The sequence below is a fragment of the Benincasa hispida genome, chromosome 10 (assembly GCF_009727055.1).
Source record: "Benincasa hispida cultivar B227 chromosome 10, ASM972705v1, whole genome shotgun sequence".
Taxonomy (NCBI): Eukaryota; Viridiplantae; Streptophyta; class Magnoliopsida; order Cucurbitales; family Cucurbitaceae; genus Benincasa; species Benincasa hispida.
This window is the reverse complement of record NC_052358.1, coordinates 29,044,272-29,062,555: the sequence shown is the minus strand read 5'-3', so window position 1 is coordinate 29,062,555 and position 18,284 is coordinate 29,044,272. Positions and strand designations below refer to the sequence as shown.

General features: G+C 33.6%; 1 protein-coding gene across 1 annotated transcript; it reads right to left on the bottom strand.

The window, feature by feature from the left end:
- Positions 1-2,392: 2,392 nt before the first annotated feature.
- Positions 2,393-7,276, bottom strand: LOC120087906 (probable flavin-containing monooxygenase 1). The gene is made up of 5 exons (XM_039044915.1): positions 6,830-7,276; positions 4,827-5,067; positions 4,564-4,739; positions 4,130-4,485; positions 2,393-2,947 (listed from the first exon to the last, which is right to left on the bottom strand). Exons 1-5 carry the CDS (start codon positions 7,274-7,276, stop codon positions 2,605-2,607), a joined length of 1,563 nt encoding a protein of 520 aa, XP_038900843.1. The 3' UTR covers positions 2,393-2,604.
- Between the last annotated feature and the right edge of the window lie 11,008 nt (positions 7,277-18,284).

The following is an 18,284-nucleotide window of genomic DNA, read 5'->3' as shown; positions in this document are numbered from 1 at the left end:
ACCACCAGAGAGAGACAGGACGTCGAGAGGCAGTCTCCAGCGCATATCCGCTCCAACTCTCGAATACTACTACCACTACTGCGCACATCTGGATTCTATGGGGTTGCCAGATTAGGATTTATTCAGTTGGACTGGCATCTGATCACAGCCTTGGTCGAGAGATGGAGGCCCGAGACGCATACATTCCATATGTCTGTTGGAGAGTGCACTATCACTCTACAAGACATATAAATGTTGTTGGGGTTACCTGTTGACGGTGAGCCGGTCACCGGAGTGATGTACGATGACTGTTTAGAAGTTTGTCAACTGTACCTTGGTGCGACCCCACCTGCCGACAAGATTAAAGGATCGAGGTTAAGTTTAATATGGTTAGGAACACAATTCCGTGAGCTCATAGATGATGCAGACGAGGAAACCGTCATAAGATATGTGTGAGCATATATACTACAAATGATGGGTGGAAGTCTGTTTTCAGATAAATCAAGTCATTTTGTTCACTTGATGTTCCTGCCACTATTAGCTAACCTCCATGATGCGGGGCGGTATTCATGGGGTGGAGCTGCTTGGCATGGTTGTATAGACAACTATGTAAAGCAACAAGACCTGAGGTTCGAGAGATAGCTGGGCCTCTCATACTTTTGTAACTATGGGCTTGTAAGCGATTTCCAACAATGGCTCCACAACTACATCATGTTAATGACGCTTAGTTAGTTGGACGAACCTACGGTTCTCGGTATGTTGTTTTAATTCAATTTAATTTTTATATCACTAATCTAATTAATTTAAATTCTAAATTATCAATTTAAAATTTTAGATGGAGAGACAAATTTTGTGTGACTAGGACAGCCACACATGTAGTCAACCAGTATAAATACATGTTTGATCTGCTTCAACCTGAATAGTTACATTACACTAAACCTAATTGATTATTTTATTCACATTTTTATTGTATTTGTCTTTAATATTCTCTAATATAATATTTTGTGTTTCAGGTTATTTGGGAGCCGTACAAAATTATTGTGCATACTTTGCCTATTTTTTGTACGAATGGTCAAAACATATGGTGGACGATGAGTCCTCTCATATGTTTTCACATTGGTGAGTGGCATCTTCCTGACAGGGTGATGAGACAATTCAGTTTTCAGCAGGATATTCCATCGCTTTGTAATATTGAACCCGTACTGCATGATATTGACCTAAGGACTGGAGATTGGTCCGAAAAAGTTGCACATTTGGTAGTGTGATGGCACTATCGTGCAGGGTTTATTGCAGTGGGGGTTTCTCTTGAACAGTTTGACACAGATGTCACTCCAGAATATATTCATTGGTATAATAATATCACAAGGCGCTACGTCACTCGTCGGAGCAATTGTGGGTCATCTGGTAAATGAATGAATATTATCTAATTTTTTTAATTTAAATTTAATTTAAATATTGTCAATTGTTTTATAATTCACAGAGATCGAAAAATAGTAAACTCCGTAGGTTGCGAATGATCCGAACCAGGTTCTTGCTATAGTAATGACAACCAAAGCCATATGAGGAAATTCATTATATTGTACGAGTATACCTATTGTTTCCTCCACCAGCTCCTAGACATAGAGGGACCTGTTCGGGAAAGGATGAGTTTGATGAGGTTGCAACATAATGTGGAAGAGTTGCCCCTATGACGCAGACGAGAGTCAAACTGATTATGTTAGTCCGATGATGATGCCAGCATTTGATTCAGGAAATTATGACTCAGAAGCTGGTCCTTCGTTTTCATACGTGCATGGACGATGGTCGGGGCCATGGAGACATAATGAATATTTATATTATAAGCGCCTACAGAGGTTCCAGAGCAACACAGAAAGAACCCGAGCAACCCCAAGTTCAAAGTCGGACGACAACAACCAAATTTGGAAATTGACGATGTCCGCCTTGTTGAGACCATTTTGATTTTTTGTAATTATTTTAATATAAATGAGATTATTTAATTTACATTTTTTATTTTATGAGTTATTATATATTTTAATTTATCTTTTAGAGTTTTAAATAAAATAATAAAATTTTTAAAATTTTTTTTATAAAATGGAAATTTTTTTTTAAAAAAAAAGAAATGATTTAGAAAAGGAAGGTGGAAGTAATTAAAAAAAAAAGAAAAAAAAAAAAAGGAAAATTTGTACGGTATTCTCGCTCACTCTCGCTCTCGCTCACACTCAAGCTCCCAACCACACTCACGCTCACGCTCTCGCTCAAAATCTCGCTCTCTCAAACTCTCACTGTCTCTCATAATCTCGCTCTCGAATTTGATTAGCTCGTTAGCTCATTAGCGGCAAAAAGAAGGAGATTCATTAGCTCGTTATTTAGTCAGACTTGCTAAGATGACAAAATCCGCTTGAAAACAACAATATTTTCCTAAAAAAAAAAAGGGAGGTCGAGGGTTCAAAATTCGACCTATCTATGTCGAATTTTCAATCCTCAACTTATTTAAAACAACAATATTTTTACAAATAGTTTGAAAACAACGATATTTTCTTAAATAGTTTCTAAAAGTATAATATCCTTTTAATTTTTCCATAGTATGGAGATATGGGTATGTTAAAGTTCATTTTTTTCTAATTATCAAGGGGATGCATAGTCAGCAGGACCATATGGCAGAAACAAGTCAGAAAAGAAACCCTTTTTCCTCCTAGGGTTCCATCCCATGTCTTTGCACAGCTGATCATTGTAACAGTTATGCAAAGTGGCAATGCAACCTCGCTTGTAGGAAGGACCTGAGTAAAGCTTCAGACACTTCTCCCAGTTAGCTATGTCTTTCTCCATCTCCTTTATGCTTGGTAGTTTGAATGTGCCATCCAGAAACTCCGCCAGCCATCGACATCGAATTTCTGAGGTGTACAAGTTTGAATTGCTTTCTGAAAATCCAATCACTGATAGTTGTGGAACTCTAGGATGAATACAATGCCTGAATAAATGGAACAAAAACACAATATTATTAGCATTCAATGTTCATATGAGCTAGCTTCCATGCACCTCGAATCTCCAAAGAAAATTATCTGATTCTACTCCATTTAGTTTTAAGAAAACTTTTGATTAAGTCCTTGGTTCGAAACACTAATATTATGAGATCAGAATGGAAAACAATGTATAAATTCATCAAGTGCCTTAATTTTCAGTCCTCATTCATAATCTTGTTGAAGAAATGGAAGTTTAAATTATATGCTTATATGTAATATGTACTAGCTTATATAATGAAAAGCTCGATTGCTGATAAAAGTAATGTCAACTTATTGCAATAAATTAGTAGTGAGGCTTTTGATATTGTACTCAACTATTGTACTCAACTATTGTACTTGACAAGGAGAATTCTCTTTTGTGCTTAATGACCAAAAAATGCTCTAAATCCACGGTATCAAGCAATATAGAAAGAATAGCGGATGAGATCACCTCCATTGTACACTATCTGTCATTTCTTTTTTTAAAATTATTAATTAGAACATACTGATGACTGTGAAACTACTAATTGTACTAGGAGTATATCTAACATTTTAGTAGAATAGTAAGGGCACAAGGGTAATTAAATGGGAGAATTTTGGTTATATATAGAGGTAGAGAGGTCTTAGAAATATTGATTATTTTGGTGGGATTGTGGAGCTTGCTAGAGAGATAGCCTCCTCAAAAGACTATTGTTATATTATAAATTCTCTTGATATTGCAATGTAACTCTTTGTGTTGCTTGTGTTTTCTTGGTGATTGGAGTCCTAACAATGAACCACCATGAGTAAGCTGTTGGATTCAATGGTGATGTAATATAGTCATGTGTTCGAACTTTTGTATGTTATTCTTACTCAAGGCATTGCAGATATTACAGTTTGGACAACAGTTATATAGGGAAGGATTCAAGCTGGTCTCCTCTGTTAGGATTTCATTCCCCTAAAATGGAAACTAGTTTGTTTTCTTCTGATTTTAGTTCTGTAATCTAAACTAGTTCCTACCAACATCTAATCCAACTTACTAATGTCGTCTTTCAGTTTCACCAACTAAACCAAATTTAAGCTTTGAACTTGAGAAAAGTGAGACACAATTTTCAAAGCAATTCAATAGTTGAAAGAGAGATATGGAGATTTTGGGAAGAAAAAAGCCTAACCTGTACATGGGAACCGCTAAATCGCCAAAAATCATGTAATCTCGAAAAGTAGAAGAAGTAAAAATATCTTTAAGCTTTAAATCCCCTCTGTATCCAGTAGCCAAAATGACCACATCTGAGTGAATCGGTTTGGTTTCTCCTTTAATCATGATACCCTCTTCACAGAAGCTAAAACACGGCGATTTCTTCAAAATGATACTTCCTTCATCCACTTTGTCGTAGAATTTCTCAGGCAATCTTCCGAATATACATGAGCTGATGTCCTGTAGAAAGCTTTGCTTTGGCACCATCCCATATTTGGCCAATTTTACCTTCCTCGTCACGTGGGTTTCCACAATCTTTGAGAACAACCATCTCTGTAAAAACAAAACCCTAAAACTTCAAAACGGAATGAAACAGAAAGGAAAATAGAGAGTTTGAGAAATGATGATTACAATTGGGGAAAGAAGAATGACAAGGAGATAGAGAAGGAAACCCTCGCCAGGTTTGTGAATCAGAAGCTCGGCAAATCGATTCATGTAGAGAAAACCCAAAGGAATCCCCCATGGATGAATATCAGGAGAGTTCCAATGCTCGGTTCTGTAAAGTACAGTGCAGGGTTTACTTGGGCCTGCGAATTAGAGAGAAGAAGAAGACAATGTTGAGAGGGATGGGGGAGAAATCAAGATGTTTGAGTAGAGAAATTTGAGAGAATTACCATTTGTATTGGCACATTCCATGGCTAGGTCAACAGCGGACTTGTGGAAACCGACGACGGCGACTTGCTTGTCCTTGATGAGCTTCGTAGCACTGTCGAAATCCATGGCGGAATATTCCATAGAATGAAGAACTTTGCCGGATTTGAAAGCTTCGGGGCCTTCATTGGGAGGGAATTCAGGGATATGTGGAACGTCGCTGAATCTTCCGATGCAGAGTACTACAAAATCTGCCACCACCTCCTACAAAAAATAGAGGCAGGTAAATAACCCATCTTTTTCATTATTTCAAAAAGAAACTTGTTCACACGTGTTTTTTTTTTTTTTTTATCTTTTTTTTTAATTTATGAATTTATTAAAGGAGCACTTGCAAGAATGACGAAATATATTATAATTGTAAATTTAGCAAAGATTTTCTTTAAAAACAAAATTTCAAATATAGCAAAAAATGTATATATATATATATATATATTCATGGATTTAACGTGAATATTTATTCATTTGATTTAGAATACTGGTTTCTAGTATATCATCATCCAATTATAATGGTTCAATTACTCTTGTTTGTAACCATTACGATTAATGTATGTTGATATACTATATATATTATTGTTAAATTTGAAATTGACTTTGAACGGGTAGTTATCTACAACTATATACGATAATAAATATATTTTTAAGAAATATTGATATATATTAATGATACAACAATGTGATTATTGAAATGAGATTTAAATTTATATGGATATACAACTAATACACTAAAGTTATACTTGAAATTTAATATAGAATGAATGTAATTATTATAATATTTTTATAAGATAATTGATATATTATTGATACACCAATGTTAAATTTGAAATGAGTGTAGAATTATGATATTAATGATATATTTTAAATGAATTTGTAATGATTGCTTATATACTATTGATACAACATTGTTAGATTTTAAATGAAATTCGAAATGAATGTTGATAAATTACTAAAAATACCCTAAATTTAAAAATATTCTTATATTTTTTTCTATCCCTTACAGTTATCTTTGATTAAATATAAAATTAGATGTTTGATAGTCTATTAGACACAAAAATTAATTTGATGTACAATAGAATTATTAAAAATATTAAATTCGCTAGACACCTATTAAAATAAAATTGAAAGCTGAATAAATTATTTACCATTTTTAAATACGAGAAACTTATTGGTTAGAAAATTGAAAGTTGGGAGACCTATTGATAGGACAATGAGTATTCATGAGTTGGATTGTGTTGGGTCAAAGGACTTCTTCTTTCAACTTATATATTTAATTGGGAATAAATCGATTAAGGTTGAAGGTGGAGTTTAATTTGATAATTCAATTAAGATAGATGAAGTTTAATTTAGGTTTAAAATATCAATTGAAAAAACAAAATATAAGAGAAGTGCAGCGGACTTTTGTTTTGAAAAAAAATTAGTGTTCATATTATCAATTTCGTGGTTTGAGGTTCGATTCTCTCATCCCCATACTTTAATTACAATATCTTTCTTAAAAAAAAAATAAACCTATAGATATTACTCCAACCTCCAAATTTTTTAATTTGTTATGTACTTTTTACTAATGGTTTAAAAAATTAAGTCAAATTTTAAAACTAAAAAGATAGTTTTAAAAAAGTTGTTTTTATTTTTGGAATTTGACGAAAATTTTATTGTACATAAGAAAGATGTAAATTATTATAAAAAAGGTAGATGAAATAGACTTACTTTTTAAAAAATAAAAACAAAATATCAAATAGTTACAAACGTTTAAGAATCATACACTCAAAATCTTTTAAGATTAAAAAGTTATATTTTAAAAAATCAAAAGACAAATAAACACATCATTCTCCTAAATTCGAGGACTAAAAAAATAAAATTTCCAAATTATTTTTATAACTTGGACAACAAGGGAACATGGAAAGGCAGCAATATCATCATGTTACATGTATTAAGGATGTGTTGACAGTGAGAAAGGCAACGTTAAACTCACCTGGAGTGAAACATTAGTATTCCGAGCGTCAACGACGTTGAGCCTCCATTTACTCCGTTGAGCGAAGGCTTCACCGGAGCCGCCCCAATGAGTCCAACCTTCAATCTCCTCGTCGGAGAAGCCTTCATAGTCTATACTGAGGACCTTGGAGTTGAGTCTGATGTACTTCATCAATCCGAAATGTTCGGCGTAAGATCTGAGGTAATCCAAAACTTGTATATAACTCGGAAATTCTTCAGTCACCGATTTCGGCCAAGGGAAATCGGAGAACTGAAACATGTGTTTAGGCGTCTGCAATGTCGTCGACTTGAGCGTCTCGTTCCAAACACCACCAATGGCGCCTTTAGCGTCGAGCACAATTGGGATCATTCCTTTGGATAGAATGAATTTGCAAGCCGCTAGTCCGCTTATTCCGGCTCCGATGATCACTACTTTCTTTGGTTCCATCGTCTCCGACGTCCCCACAAAATAGCCTTCCTTCTCTCCTAAATATGTCGAATGCTGAGACAATTAAAAACAGGAAATTGCCCAATTTATAGTTGACAACAGTGGAAAAGAATTCGATTTTTTTTTTTTAAAAAAAAGTAATTTTGACTTCATGAGACGGTGAAATGACTATTTTACTATTTACAAAAAAGAAAAAAATGTCTTCAACCACACGACACGAGAAAAGGTACGTTTGTAATATATTTTGTTCGAAAAAGTTTAGTAGATGCTCATGTTAGATCTCACATAAAAAAAAAAAGTAATGTAATGATCCGACCTTTTAGGACTTACACTAGACCGTTACTATATACATACATGGATACAATTCAAATTGACATTTTTTTTTCATGATTTAACAAATCCAAATAATTAGCATAAAATAATTAACTTCATTAAAACTAAGGCTCAATTTGATAACCATTTAGTTTTATATCTTTGTTTTTTAAAATTAAGCCTATTTCATCCAGTCATCCACATTTATTATAATAATTTGCATATTGTTTAAGTACAATAATTGAATTTTTAGCCAAATTCTAAAAACAAAAATAACTTTTTGAAAACTATTTTTTTAGTTCTCAAAATTTGACTTGGTTTTTAAACCATTAGTGAAAAATAGATAACAAATAAAGAAATTTGGAGGTAAAAGTAGTGTTCATAGGCTTAATTTTAAAAAACAAAGGGCTGGTTGCCTAAATAGAATTTAAGCCCAAAATAATAGAATAGGTAGTACAAGGATAAAATAATTAGATCTATATATCAAAAAAAGGTAAAAGACTAAAAAACTCATGTCTGACCACCATTTTACTTGCTTCTTCCTATATTTCTTAAATTAAAAGGTATCACTGATAGCAACTAACAGTGATAGCCACTATTAGCTGTTATTAGCTACTATCACTGATAGCTTCTATCAATTGCTATCGATGATAGCTTTCAATTTGAGAAAAATTAATACAATCTTGAAATATTAGCTTTTAATTTGCTATCAATTATTAGTAGCGATCATTGATACACTTTCATCAATTGGAATCAACCTTGAAATATTAATACTTAAGACTATCACTGGCTATCAATGATAGATTTATAAATAGTGATCAACTTTGAAAGAAAAACAATAACTTTGATTACCATAATAGATATCAGTAATAATCTTTTATCATAGCTATCACTGATAGACTTTCATCAATTAGAATCAACCTTGAAATATTACACTTAAGGCTATCAATGATAAACTTCTATAACTAGTTGTCACCTTTGAAAGAAACTTGATATATAGATATAACCTAAATTCTATCACCGATATCACTAATATCACTAATATTGTGGTTATCAGCGATAACTTCTTTCACTGATAACATCAATGATAAGATGTTATCAATGATCTCACTGATATCATGCTATCAGTGATAGTTCTCTATTACCGATAACATGCTATTAGTGGTAGCTTCTATCACTGATAACATGCTATCGGGTAGCTTCCATTACCGATAACGTGCTATTGAGTAGCTTCTATCATTGATAACATTCTATTAGTATTAGCTTCTATCATTGGTAACATCCTATCAGCAGTAGCTTCTATCAATCATAGCCACTGAACACCTTTTTGCCCCTTTCTTGTCCTTCCAAACATTCTAAGTCCTTTTTCTTTTCGATGATAGCATCTATCACTGATAAACATGCTATTAATTATAACTTCTAGTCATTCCACTTACATTTTAGTTTGAGATTCAACTTTATTAATTAAATTCACTATGTTGGCTATCAATGATAGATTGCTATAAGTGAACTATGAAAATATAATCAAAGATTAAGCTATCAAAGATAGAAAATATTAGTGGCTATCACTGATAGATTTTCATTTGCTATTTATATTTATTATTTGTTATAATAATCAAACTTAATGATTGGCTTGTTAGTGTTAAGTCACTTATGAATTGAGTACTTTCAAGTCTTGGATACGAAACTCAGCCTCATAATTTTTGTGGAAAAAAAAAAGAAAAAATTCAAATAAAGAAAAGAAAAATTTTAAAAATAAGAGAAAGAGAAGAAGCAAAAATTGAAGAAAGGAAAGAAAATTAAATAAAAAAAGAAGCAAAAATCGGAGAAGTGAAAGAAAAATTAAAAAGGAAAAAGAAAAGGAAGAAGCGGAAAATGGGAGAAAGAAAGGAAAAGAAAATAATAAAAAAAGAAAAGGGAAGAAGCAAAAATCGGAGAGAGAAAATAAAATAAAAAAATAAGAAAAAAGAAAGAGAATAAATAAAAATCGAAGAAAGAAAAGAAAATGAAAAAAAAAAGAAAAAAAAAGAAAGGAAAAAAGAAGAAAATGAAAGAAAAGAAAAAATAAAGGAAAGAAGCAAAAATCAAATAAATGAAAGAATAAAATGAAAAGAAAAGAAAAGGAAGAAGCAAAAGCTGGAGAAAAAAAAATAAAATAAAAAATAAAAAATAAAAGAAAGGGAAGAAACAAAAATAGAACAAAATAATGAAAATAAAAAAATACTAAAAAACAAGAAGGTATACAACAAGACAAGACAATGAAGGACGAAATTGGAAACTAAAAAAAATCAAAAATTGACTAATTAACTCATACATATTTGCAAGTATTTTAAAGATGTAATATATTTTTAGATTTTTTCTCTTATTCTACTATCTATTACAAATATCCAAAAACAAAATGGTTACCAAATGAGACCTAAACAATTGAAATCCGTTTAACAAGGTACCCTTAAAATCATAAAACAAACTAGAAAATTTTCTTAAAAAGTTTAAAGAACAAAACACTCAAAACTTCAAGTTCAAACATCAAAACTAGAAATTTTGAAACATAAAATCTTGAAAACATGAGTATAAGCATATGACTGGTCCTAGTGGCTTGATCACGGATTCCGCTTGCCATTCCCTGGCGTGTTCTTACCTTTACCTGAAAAATAAACATAAGAAAGAATCAGTATAAAGTACTCAATAAGTAACTCCACTACCAGAGTCAGACTAAGCATTTATGTCCAATAAATGTAACATGAATTGAACATCCTGAGCTGGTGGGACCTAATATGAAGTGCTAAAGCTGTATATGAACTGTCATTTGAGTGAACAATTTAACTTACGATACTGTTGCTATGTACACCTCAGATTTAATAAATTAATTTAATATTCAAGAAACATGCAACAAAATGATCCATTATCATGAAATCATAACATAACATTTAATAAATTCATGAATTCATAGCATAATGTCTCATAAACTCATTGCATGCATAACTAAATTTCATTCAACAATGAAAATATGTATTTTCTAAAACTGTTGGGCAAAACCAAGAATAATAGTTTAAATCTATTTTGCCTGGCGCAAAGGCAGATTCAACAGTATGTAGTATAGCTATTCTTAATATAGGCCCATGCCCAATTATCCTTTTAATATCTCTCAAAAACTCAAAATCATGCTCATACTTATAACGTACTTCGAACATATTTATCACGTGCTTTTATATCCTTTCTAATCAATTCATAAAATCTCAGAACCAACGAAATTATTCTTAAATCTATTGCCCGACACGAAAGCGATTCCAGTAGTAAGATTACTAACCTCAAAATAAGCCCAAAATTTATTCGAGGAAACGAACTTCTTTCTAGCTTTCTACAAACTTTGAATTAGATCTTAAAACATGAATCAAAAATCAATTTTAACCTTTAAGCCCAAAACCAAACATTCAATTTCCAAGATTACCAACATGACTTACCTAATAGTGGTTTTACCTAAAACTACCTCAATGTTCCAACACCAAAATGACCCAAAGGCTAAACCAAAAACAACCTTTAGTTCCAATGGACATCAACTCTAAACCAAACTTCTTATCGGAATCAAGTCGTTAACTTCTAACTTCAAAACTTCTCCAAAACTTGAATCTAAAGTCCAACTAATTTGAGTAAACATTAAAACAAATCAAAATTCAATGGGCATTCAAAGTTCTTTTAAGAGAGTTTAACACTAGCTCCAAGATCTACTCAAAACCTCACCTAGCTTCGAGATCCAATGAGACCACGATGATGACGCTCGGCAGAGGACAACAGAGCGCGCAACGGCTGCTAGTGTAGCGACGTGTGACCGATTCTGAGCAGAACGCTATCGACTAGGGAAAACGTGTGACTCATGAGTGAACGGCGCGGTGGCTTTGTGATCTGGGCAACGACGGTGTCGACTTGATGCTCCTGTCGACAGCAAGCACAACGACTTCTGGCGGTTAGGTACGTTTGTAATATATTTTGAATAGAAAAAGTTTAGTACATGCTCATTTTTTTAAGTATTTCATACATCATTAGATGATATATTATTTCTTCTACAGATCTCACATCAAAGAAGTAATATAAATAGTCCTAGTACTAGAATTTTTTTTCATATTTTGATTAGGATGCGTTAATTTATTTACATAAGAAAAAAAAAATTGTTGAAACTCATGCTTTAATTCTCTCGCTCCAACTTTAAAATTATGAAAAAATATGTTGAATTTGTCACCAAATATTATTCCATTAGAAGTGTTTTATTCTGAAAAACATTTTCATTGCTTTCAGTTGATGCATTTGAGAAGGAATCAATAATGAATAATTTGACTATCAGAGTCAATTTTGGAGCCAAATGGAATATGATTCTATTTCTAAAATTACTACTACATTGCTTCTCGGTTAAAACCAAACACATTTCCTCCCTCACTCTTCTCTCTCCTTCCTCTTGAACTCTCGTCTTTTTGCCCTTCCATTTCTACTTTTCTCTACTCACATGGGTGGAATTGTAGGGACCCAAGGGCTTGACCCCATCTCAAAATTAATCGAAAGTTTATGAGGTTTCATTTTTCTAATGTGATATCCTTAACATGTTCTTTCAAAATGTGCCTCTTCTAGTTTATCATTCTTGGGTCAGATTCTCTTTTTCTTTTATATTAAATATCCTTTTAGACTTTGATTGCTTTAGGGAGGGTTAATGAAAAACATTCCAAAAGTACTTTATTTGCCTTTTATTTAGAATGATTTTTATTTGATTTTGTTAGAGTTAATGTTATTTGCTAGTGATTTTCATTTTTTGAACAAAAGAATGAGATTTGGAGTGAAAAGAGAAAATGGACCAATTTTGCTCAATAAAATCAAGAGGGGGCTACATCTCCAAAGTATAGAAGGAAACAAGCTCAAATTGAAAAAAGAGACGTCATCTTTCAATTTCTGAAAAAATGTATTTTTCAAAAGTTTCCTTTTATGAAAAAAAAAATGTATTTTTGGAAAGTTTTCCTTTTATGAAAAAATGTATTTTTGGAAAGCGTTCCTTTTTTGGAAAAAAATTGTATTTTTGGAAAGTTTCCCTTTTTCTGAAAAATGTATTTTTGAAAAGTTTTTCTTTTATGAAAAAATTTATTTTTTGGAAGGTTTCATTTTTCTAAAAAAATGTATTTTTGGAAGGTTTTCCTCTTCTAAAAATGTATTTTTGGAAAGCTTTCACTATAAAACTAAGGGGTCTTGAGCTTTCCAAATGACAATGAGATAAGAGAGCCTTAAAAGTGAGTTGTGCAGTGAAAGAGAGTAAAGAGTGCGATGAATTATTTTGGAGGTTGTTCGAGATCCCGAAGTCCAAATCAAAGCATTTTTTAAGCATTCAAACAACGACGGAGCACTTCGCTAGTAAGTTTGTCTTCAGTCCTCTTATTCTCTTTATTGTTTAAGCTTGCCAAATTGTATGCAAATATATATTTGTTAATTATGGGTGGTTAGATTCTTTAGTTCTAGGTTATTGATGAATTTTTATGGATTTAAATTATTTCATAGTAATTTTATGGAAATTTTATAATTGAATGTATCTCAATACTATTGTTCTTATTTTGTGTTGATTGACCATCAATGCATGTTAGTTGAATGTTCAATTAGATAGATTGCATGTTTAACTAAACTTACAGTATTGAATCATTATTAATCTCTCATGAAAATAGTTAGGTTGATTATGAAAGTTGTTTATAACTTTTCTTAATGTCATACTTCTTATTTTGGTTTCAAAAGATTAGTAACCAAGTAAGTTTGTATGAGAAAAGTTCATTATTGAAAGATAATAAACCGAAGTTTAGATTCTAAACTTAAATATCTCAATATCACAAAATTTTATAGAACCTTTGTATGATTTAATGAAGTAATTAATGAAATTGACACCCTAGGACATTTTTATCCTCTGAAGTTCAATCTTTGTTTTCTAGACTTAACTTACTCTTAAAAAATTCATATCAATCATTTAGTGTCAATTCCTTAGATGAAGTTGACTCAAATCTAAAATAGCTAAACAAATCTTCAACATTCGATCCCCGAGACGTACTTAGTCATTCAAGACCATTTTACTATACTATCATATACATGTGTAGGATCAGTATGGCAACCCTAGAGGGGGTGAATAGGGTATAATTAAAGTAATGAATTTTTTTTACTAATATGGGCCCAAATAAACAAGTTAATAAATTGTTTGCTAAAAAGTACTTTAAACAATAAATTCAACAGAAATGTAATTAAGAAAGTAGAAGTAATACTTTAAAGTACTCTATTTGATTTTGATAGCAAGATTGGTAATAAATGTTGCTAAAAAAAACATTATTTTTTCTCTTATTAATCTTAGGAGAAAAAGGTTTCTTAAATAGAAGAAATACCCAATTATAAATAAGGAAAGAATAAAATACAACAAATATAATACAATAAGTATAATATAAAATTTCACAATAAAGGAAATAATCAACATTCCCCCTCAACCTGGTTTGAAGATATCATTCATAGCTAGCTTGTCAATCAACTTGTTGAATTACCACTTTGGAAGACCTTTGGTTAACACATCCGCAATTTGCTCTGCTGTCGGGAGAAAGGGAATGCATATTATTCCTGCATCAATCTTTTCCTTTATGAAGTGTTTATCAACTTCAATATGTTTGGTCCTACCATGAAGGACTGGATTGTGGGCAATGGAAATTGCTGACTTGTTATCACAATAGATGCATATGGGCATTGTCTGAGAGAAATTCAATTCTTTCAATAGTCTTCTTATCCATATACCCTCACAAATACCATGGGCTAATGCCCTAAATTCTGCATCAGCACTACTTCTTGCAACCACACTTTGTTTTTTACTTCGCCAAGTAACCATATTTCCTCCAACAAAAGAGCAATATCCCGAAGTAGATCTTCTATGAGTTGTGCTTCCTGCCCAATCAACATTAGTGTAAACCTCAATGTTTAGGTGGTCATGCTTCGTGAATAATATACATTTTCCTAGAGTACCTTTCAAATATCTCAAAATTCTATAAACTGCTTCAAAGTGAACTAACCCAGAAGCATGCATGAACTGACTTACTATACTAATTGTTAAAGCAATGTCAGGATGTGTGTGAGAGAGGTATATGAGTCTCCCTACAAGCCTCTAGTACTTTTCCTTTTCTTTTACTTCTTTTTTAGTTGCAACCAATTTTAAATTTTACTCAATAGGAGTTTCTGCTATCTTGTAACTAAGTAAACCTGTCTCATTTAGTAGGTCAAGAATATACTTCCTCTGGTTGACAAGAATGCCAGTTTTAGATCTGGAAAACTCCATTCTTAGTCCAAATGACCCTTCATTCGCCGGATGGGACGCTAAAAACTCTATGGCTATGACTTGGCTTGTCAATTCCATGGTTGAAGACATTGGTTGTAACTATATGTGTTACTCTACTGCCAAAGAATTATGGGATAGTGTAACTCATATGTATTCTGATTTGGACAACCAGTCACAAGTATTTCAGCTGAACTTAAAATTGGGTGATATAAGACAAGGAACTAGCTCCGTTACACAATACTTTCACTCATTAAAAAGGATTTGGCAAGACCTTGACCTCTTTGATACGTATGAGTGGAAGTCTACAAAGGACCAAAAGAACTATAGGAAAACTGTTGAAGATGGTCATATTTACAAATTCCTTGTCAACCTCAATGTTGAGTTCGATGAAATTAGAGGTAGAATACTGATGGGCCTCCAATTATACTGCAATATCAAAGAAGGAAGAATAGAGGAAATAGGGAAAAATTGGTGGTTGAGTCGGTTAAGGAGGTTGGGGACCACAACTAAACTACTTTTAATTCTGTTGGGAGAAGTTGGGGTTTAAAGGAAGAAAGAACCCGAAAGAGAAGGCATTGAATATTGAATATCCTGAGTAAGGGAAGTGAGCTCTCAAGAGTGGGAGTTCGGGATAGTCTATTGTGTAGAATCAGTCGAGGAGTGTCGGCCATTGCCTACCACATATGCTAAGCGATCGTGTAGAAGAACCTTAGTGATCGTGTAGTTGCGGTTAGTGATCACATAAGTGTGTAAGCGATCGTATAGCGTTAGTAAGCGATCGTGTAGTGTTGGCAAGCAATCGTATAGCATTTGTAAACGATCGTGTAGTGAATGTAAACGATTGTTTAGAGATTGTAAGCGATTGCATAGCAAGAGTAAGCGATCGTATAGTTGTTGATTGACACTCATTGTTTAATAAAGTGCAAATTCATCGTTTAGCTATTATGTTGTTCGATTGTGTCAACTCACTTAATCAACAACCTGGACAGGCATGGCTCAGAAACGATTTGAGGAAAAGCTGGAGTTGCTAGACTAGGAGATTTTTGGACTTAGAGTCGAAATGCAGAAATTACCAACCATAGAGAAGAATTTGGCGTCGTTAGCAAAGAGCGTTGAGCGATTGAGATTGCAAGCAGAGAAACATCAACAAATGCTCATTTCCTATGTTATGGAAATGACAAAGGGAAAGATGAAAGTGACGGAAGAGGCAGAAGGATCGAATGTCAATAATGTGTGCGGAATGAATAGTTCAGTTAAAGCAGCTGGTGAAGAAGCGACTTGCGATCGTAGTAAATTCAAGAAAGTGAAGATGCCGGTATTTAGCAGAAGTGAGCCAGATGCGTGGCTATTCAGAGCAGATTGCTATTTTCAGATTCATAAGTTGACTGAATCTGAGAAGATGATAGTGGCGGTTGTGAGTTTCGGAGGCGCAGCGTTAGACTGGTACCGGTCTAAGGAAGGTAGAGAGCCGTTTAAAGATTGGGAAGATTTGAAACGAAGGATATTAGTGCGATTCCGATCTTTAAGAGATGGATCAATTTGTGGTAGATTCTTGGTGAATTTGCACTTTATGAGGAACCCTCAAACAATGAAGATTAAAGGGGAAATCAAAGGAGAACCGGTGGTGATACTAGTTGATTGTGGAGCTACCCATAATTTCATATCAGAAGGATTAGTGATTTTTTTTCTAGTTGGAAATCACAGAAACGACAAATTATGGAGTAGTTTTGGGATCGGGAACCGCAGTGTGAGGTAAGGGGGTGTGCAAGATCGTGGAAATGAGATTAGAAGATTGAAGGGTGAATGATAACTTCCTGCCCTTAGAGCTAGGAAGTGTTGACGTGATTTTGGGGATGCAGTGGTTACATTCTTTGGGAAAAACAGAGGTCGATTGGTGGAATCTAACAATGACCTTTGTTCATGAGGGCTGAAAGGTTACGTTGTAGGGGGATCCAAGTCTGACGAAAGCAAGAATCAGTCTGAAATGTATGGTGAAAACGTGGGAAGCTGAAGATCAAGGATTCTTAGTTGAATGTAGAATGATAAGTGGAGGTGAGTCTGTGGCAGAGCAAAGTGTAAGCGAAGAAGCCAACTCAATACCAAAATCTCTAACATCCTTGTTAAATAAGTTTCAGGATATATTTGAATGGCCAGAGGAGTTACCCCCTCGTCGAAGTATAGAGCATCATATCCATTTGAAGGAAGGAACCAGTCCACTAAATGTTCGTCCATATAGATATGTGTATCATCAGAAGGCTGAGATGGAGAAATTGGTCGAAGAAATATTGGATTGGGCATCATTAGACCAAGCACCAGCCCCTACTCTAGTTCTATTCTACTGGTTAGAAAGAAGGATGGAGTGTGGAGATTCTATGTGGATTACCGTGCTCTCAACACTGCCACAATTCCAGAAAATTTTTTGATTCCTGTGGTGGAAGAACTTTTCAACAAATTAAATGGAGTTGCTCTCTTCTCTAAGCTAGAGTTGAAGTCAGGCTATCATCAAATAACGATGAATCCGCAGGATGTTGAGAAGATTGCCTTCTAGACACATGAAGGGCATTATGAATTCCTGGTAATGCCTTTGGGTTTAACTAATGCACCTTCCATATTTCAAGCATTTATGAACACTATATTCAGACCTTACTGACATCATTTTGTGTTAGTATTCTTTGATGATATACTAGTGTATAGTAGAAACCTAGATGAAAATTTGTAGAATCTAGAAGTGGTACTATCAGTATTAAGGGAGCATGAACTTTATGCTAATAAGAAGAAGTGTCAGTTTGCAAAAGATAGATTGAAGTATTTGGGGCATATCATTTCAAAGCAAGGGGTGAAGTCGATCTGAAGAAGGTACAGGTAGTGTTGGAGTGGTCGGTGCCTAAGATAATGAAGGAGGTGCGGGGGTTTTTGGGATTGTCTGGCCATTAACGGAGATTCGTACAAAACTATGGCAGTATAGTGGCTGGATTGACACAAATTAAAAGAGGGATTTTTCAGTGGACAGAGGATGCTCAATACGCTTTTGAGAAGCTCAAAACTGCTATGATGACACTACCCGTGTTGGCGTTACCTGATTTCAGCATACCCTTTGAGGTGGAGACTGATGCTTCGGGTATGGCATGGGCGCGGTGCTAGTGCAGCAAAGACAATCGATAGCTTTTTAAAGCCATACTTTGTCATTGAGAGACTATAAACCGGTATACGAGATGAAGTTGTTAGCCGTTGTCATGGTCGTGTAGAGATGGCGACCTTATTTGTTAAGAAGACGATTTTTCATAAAAATGAATCAGAAAGCATTGAAGTTTTTGCTTGAACAGAGGATGATACAGCCGCAACATCAGAATTGGGTTGCTAAATTGCTTGGTTAGG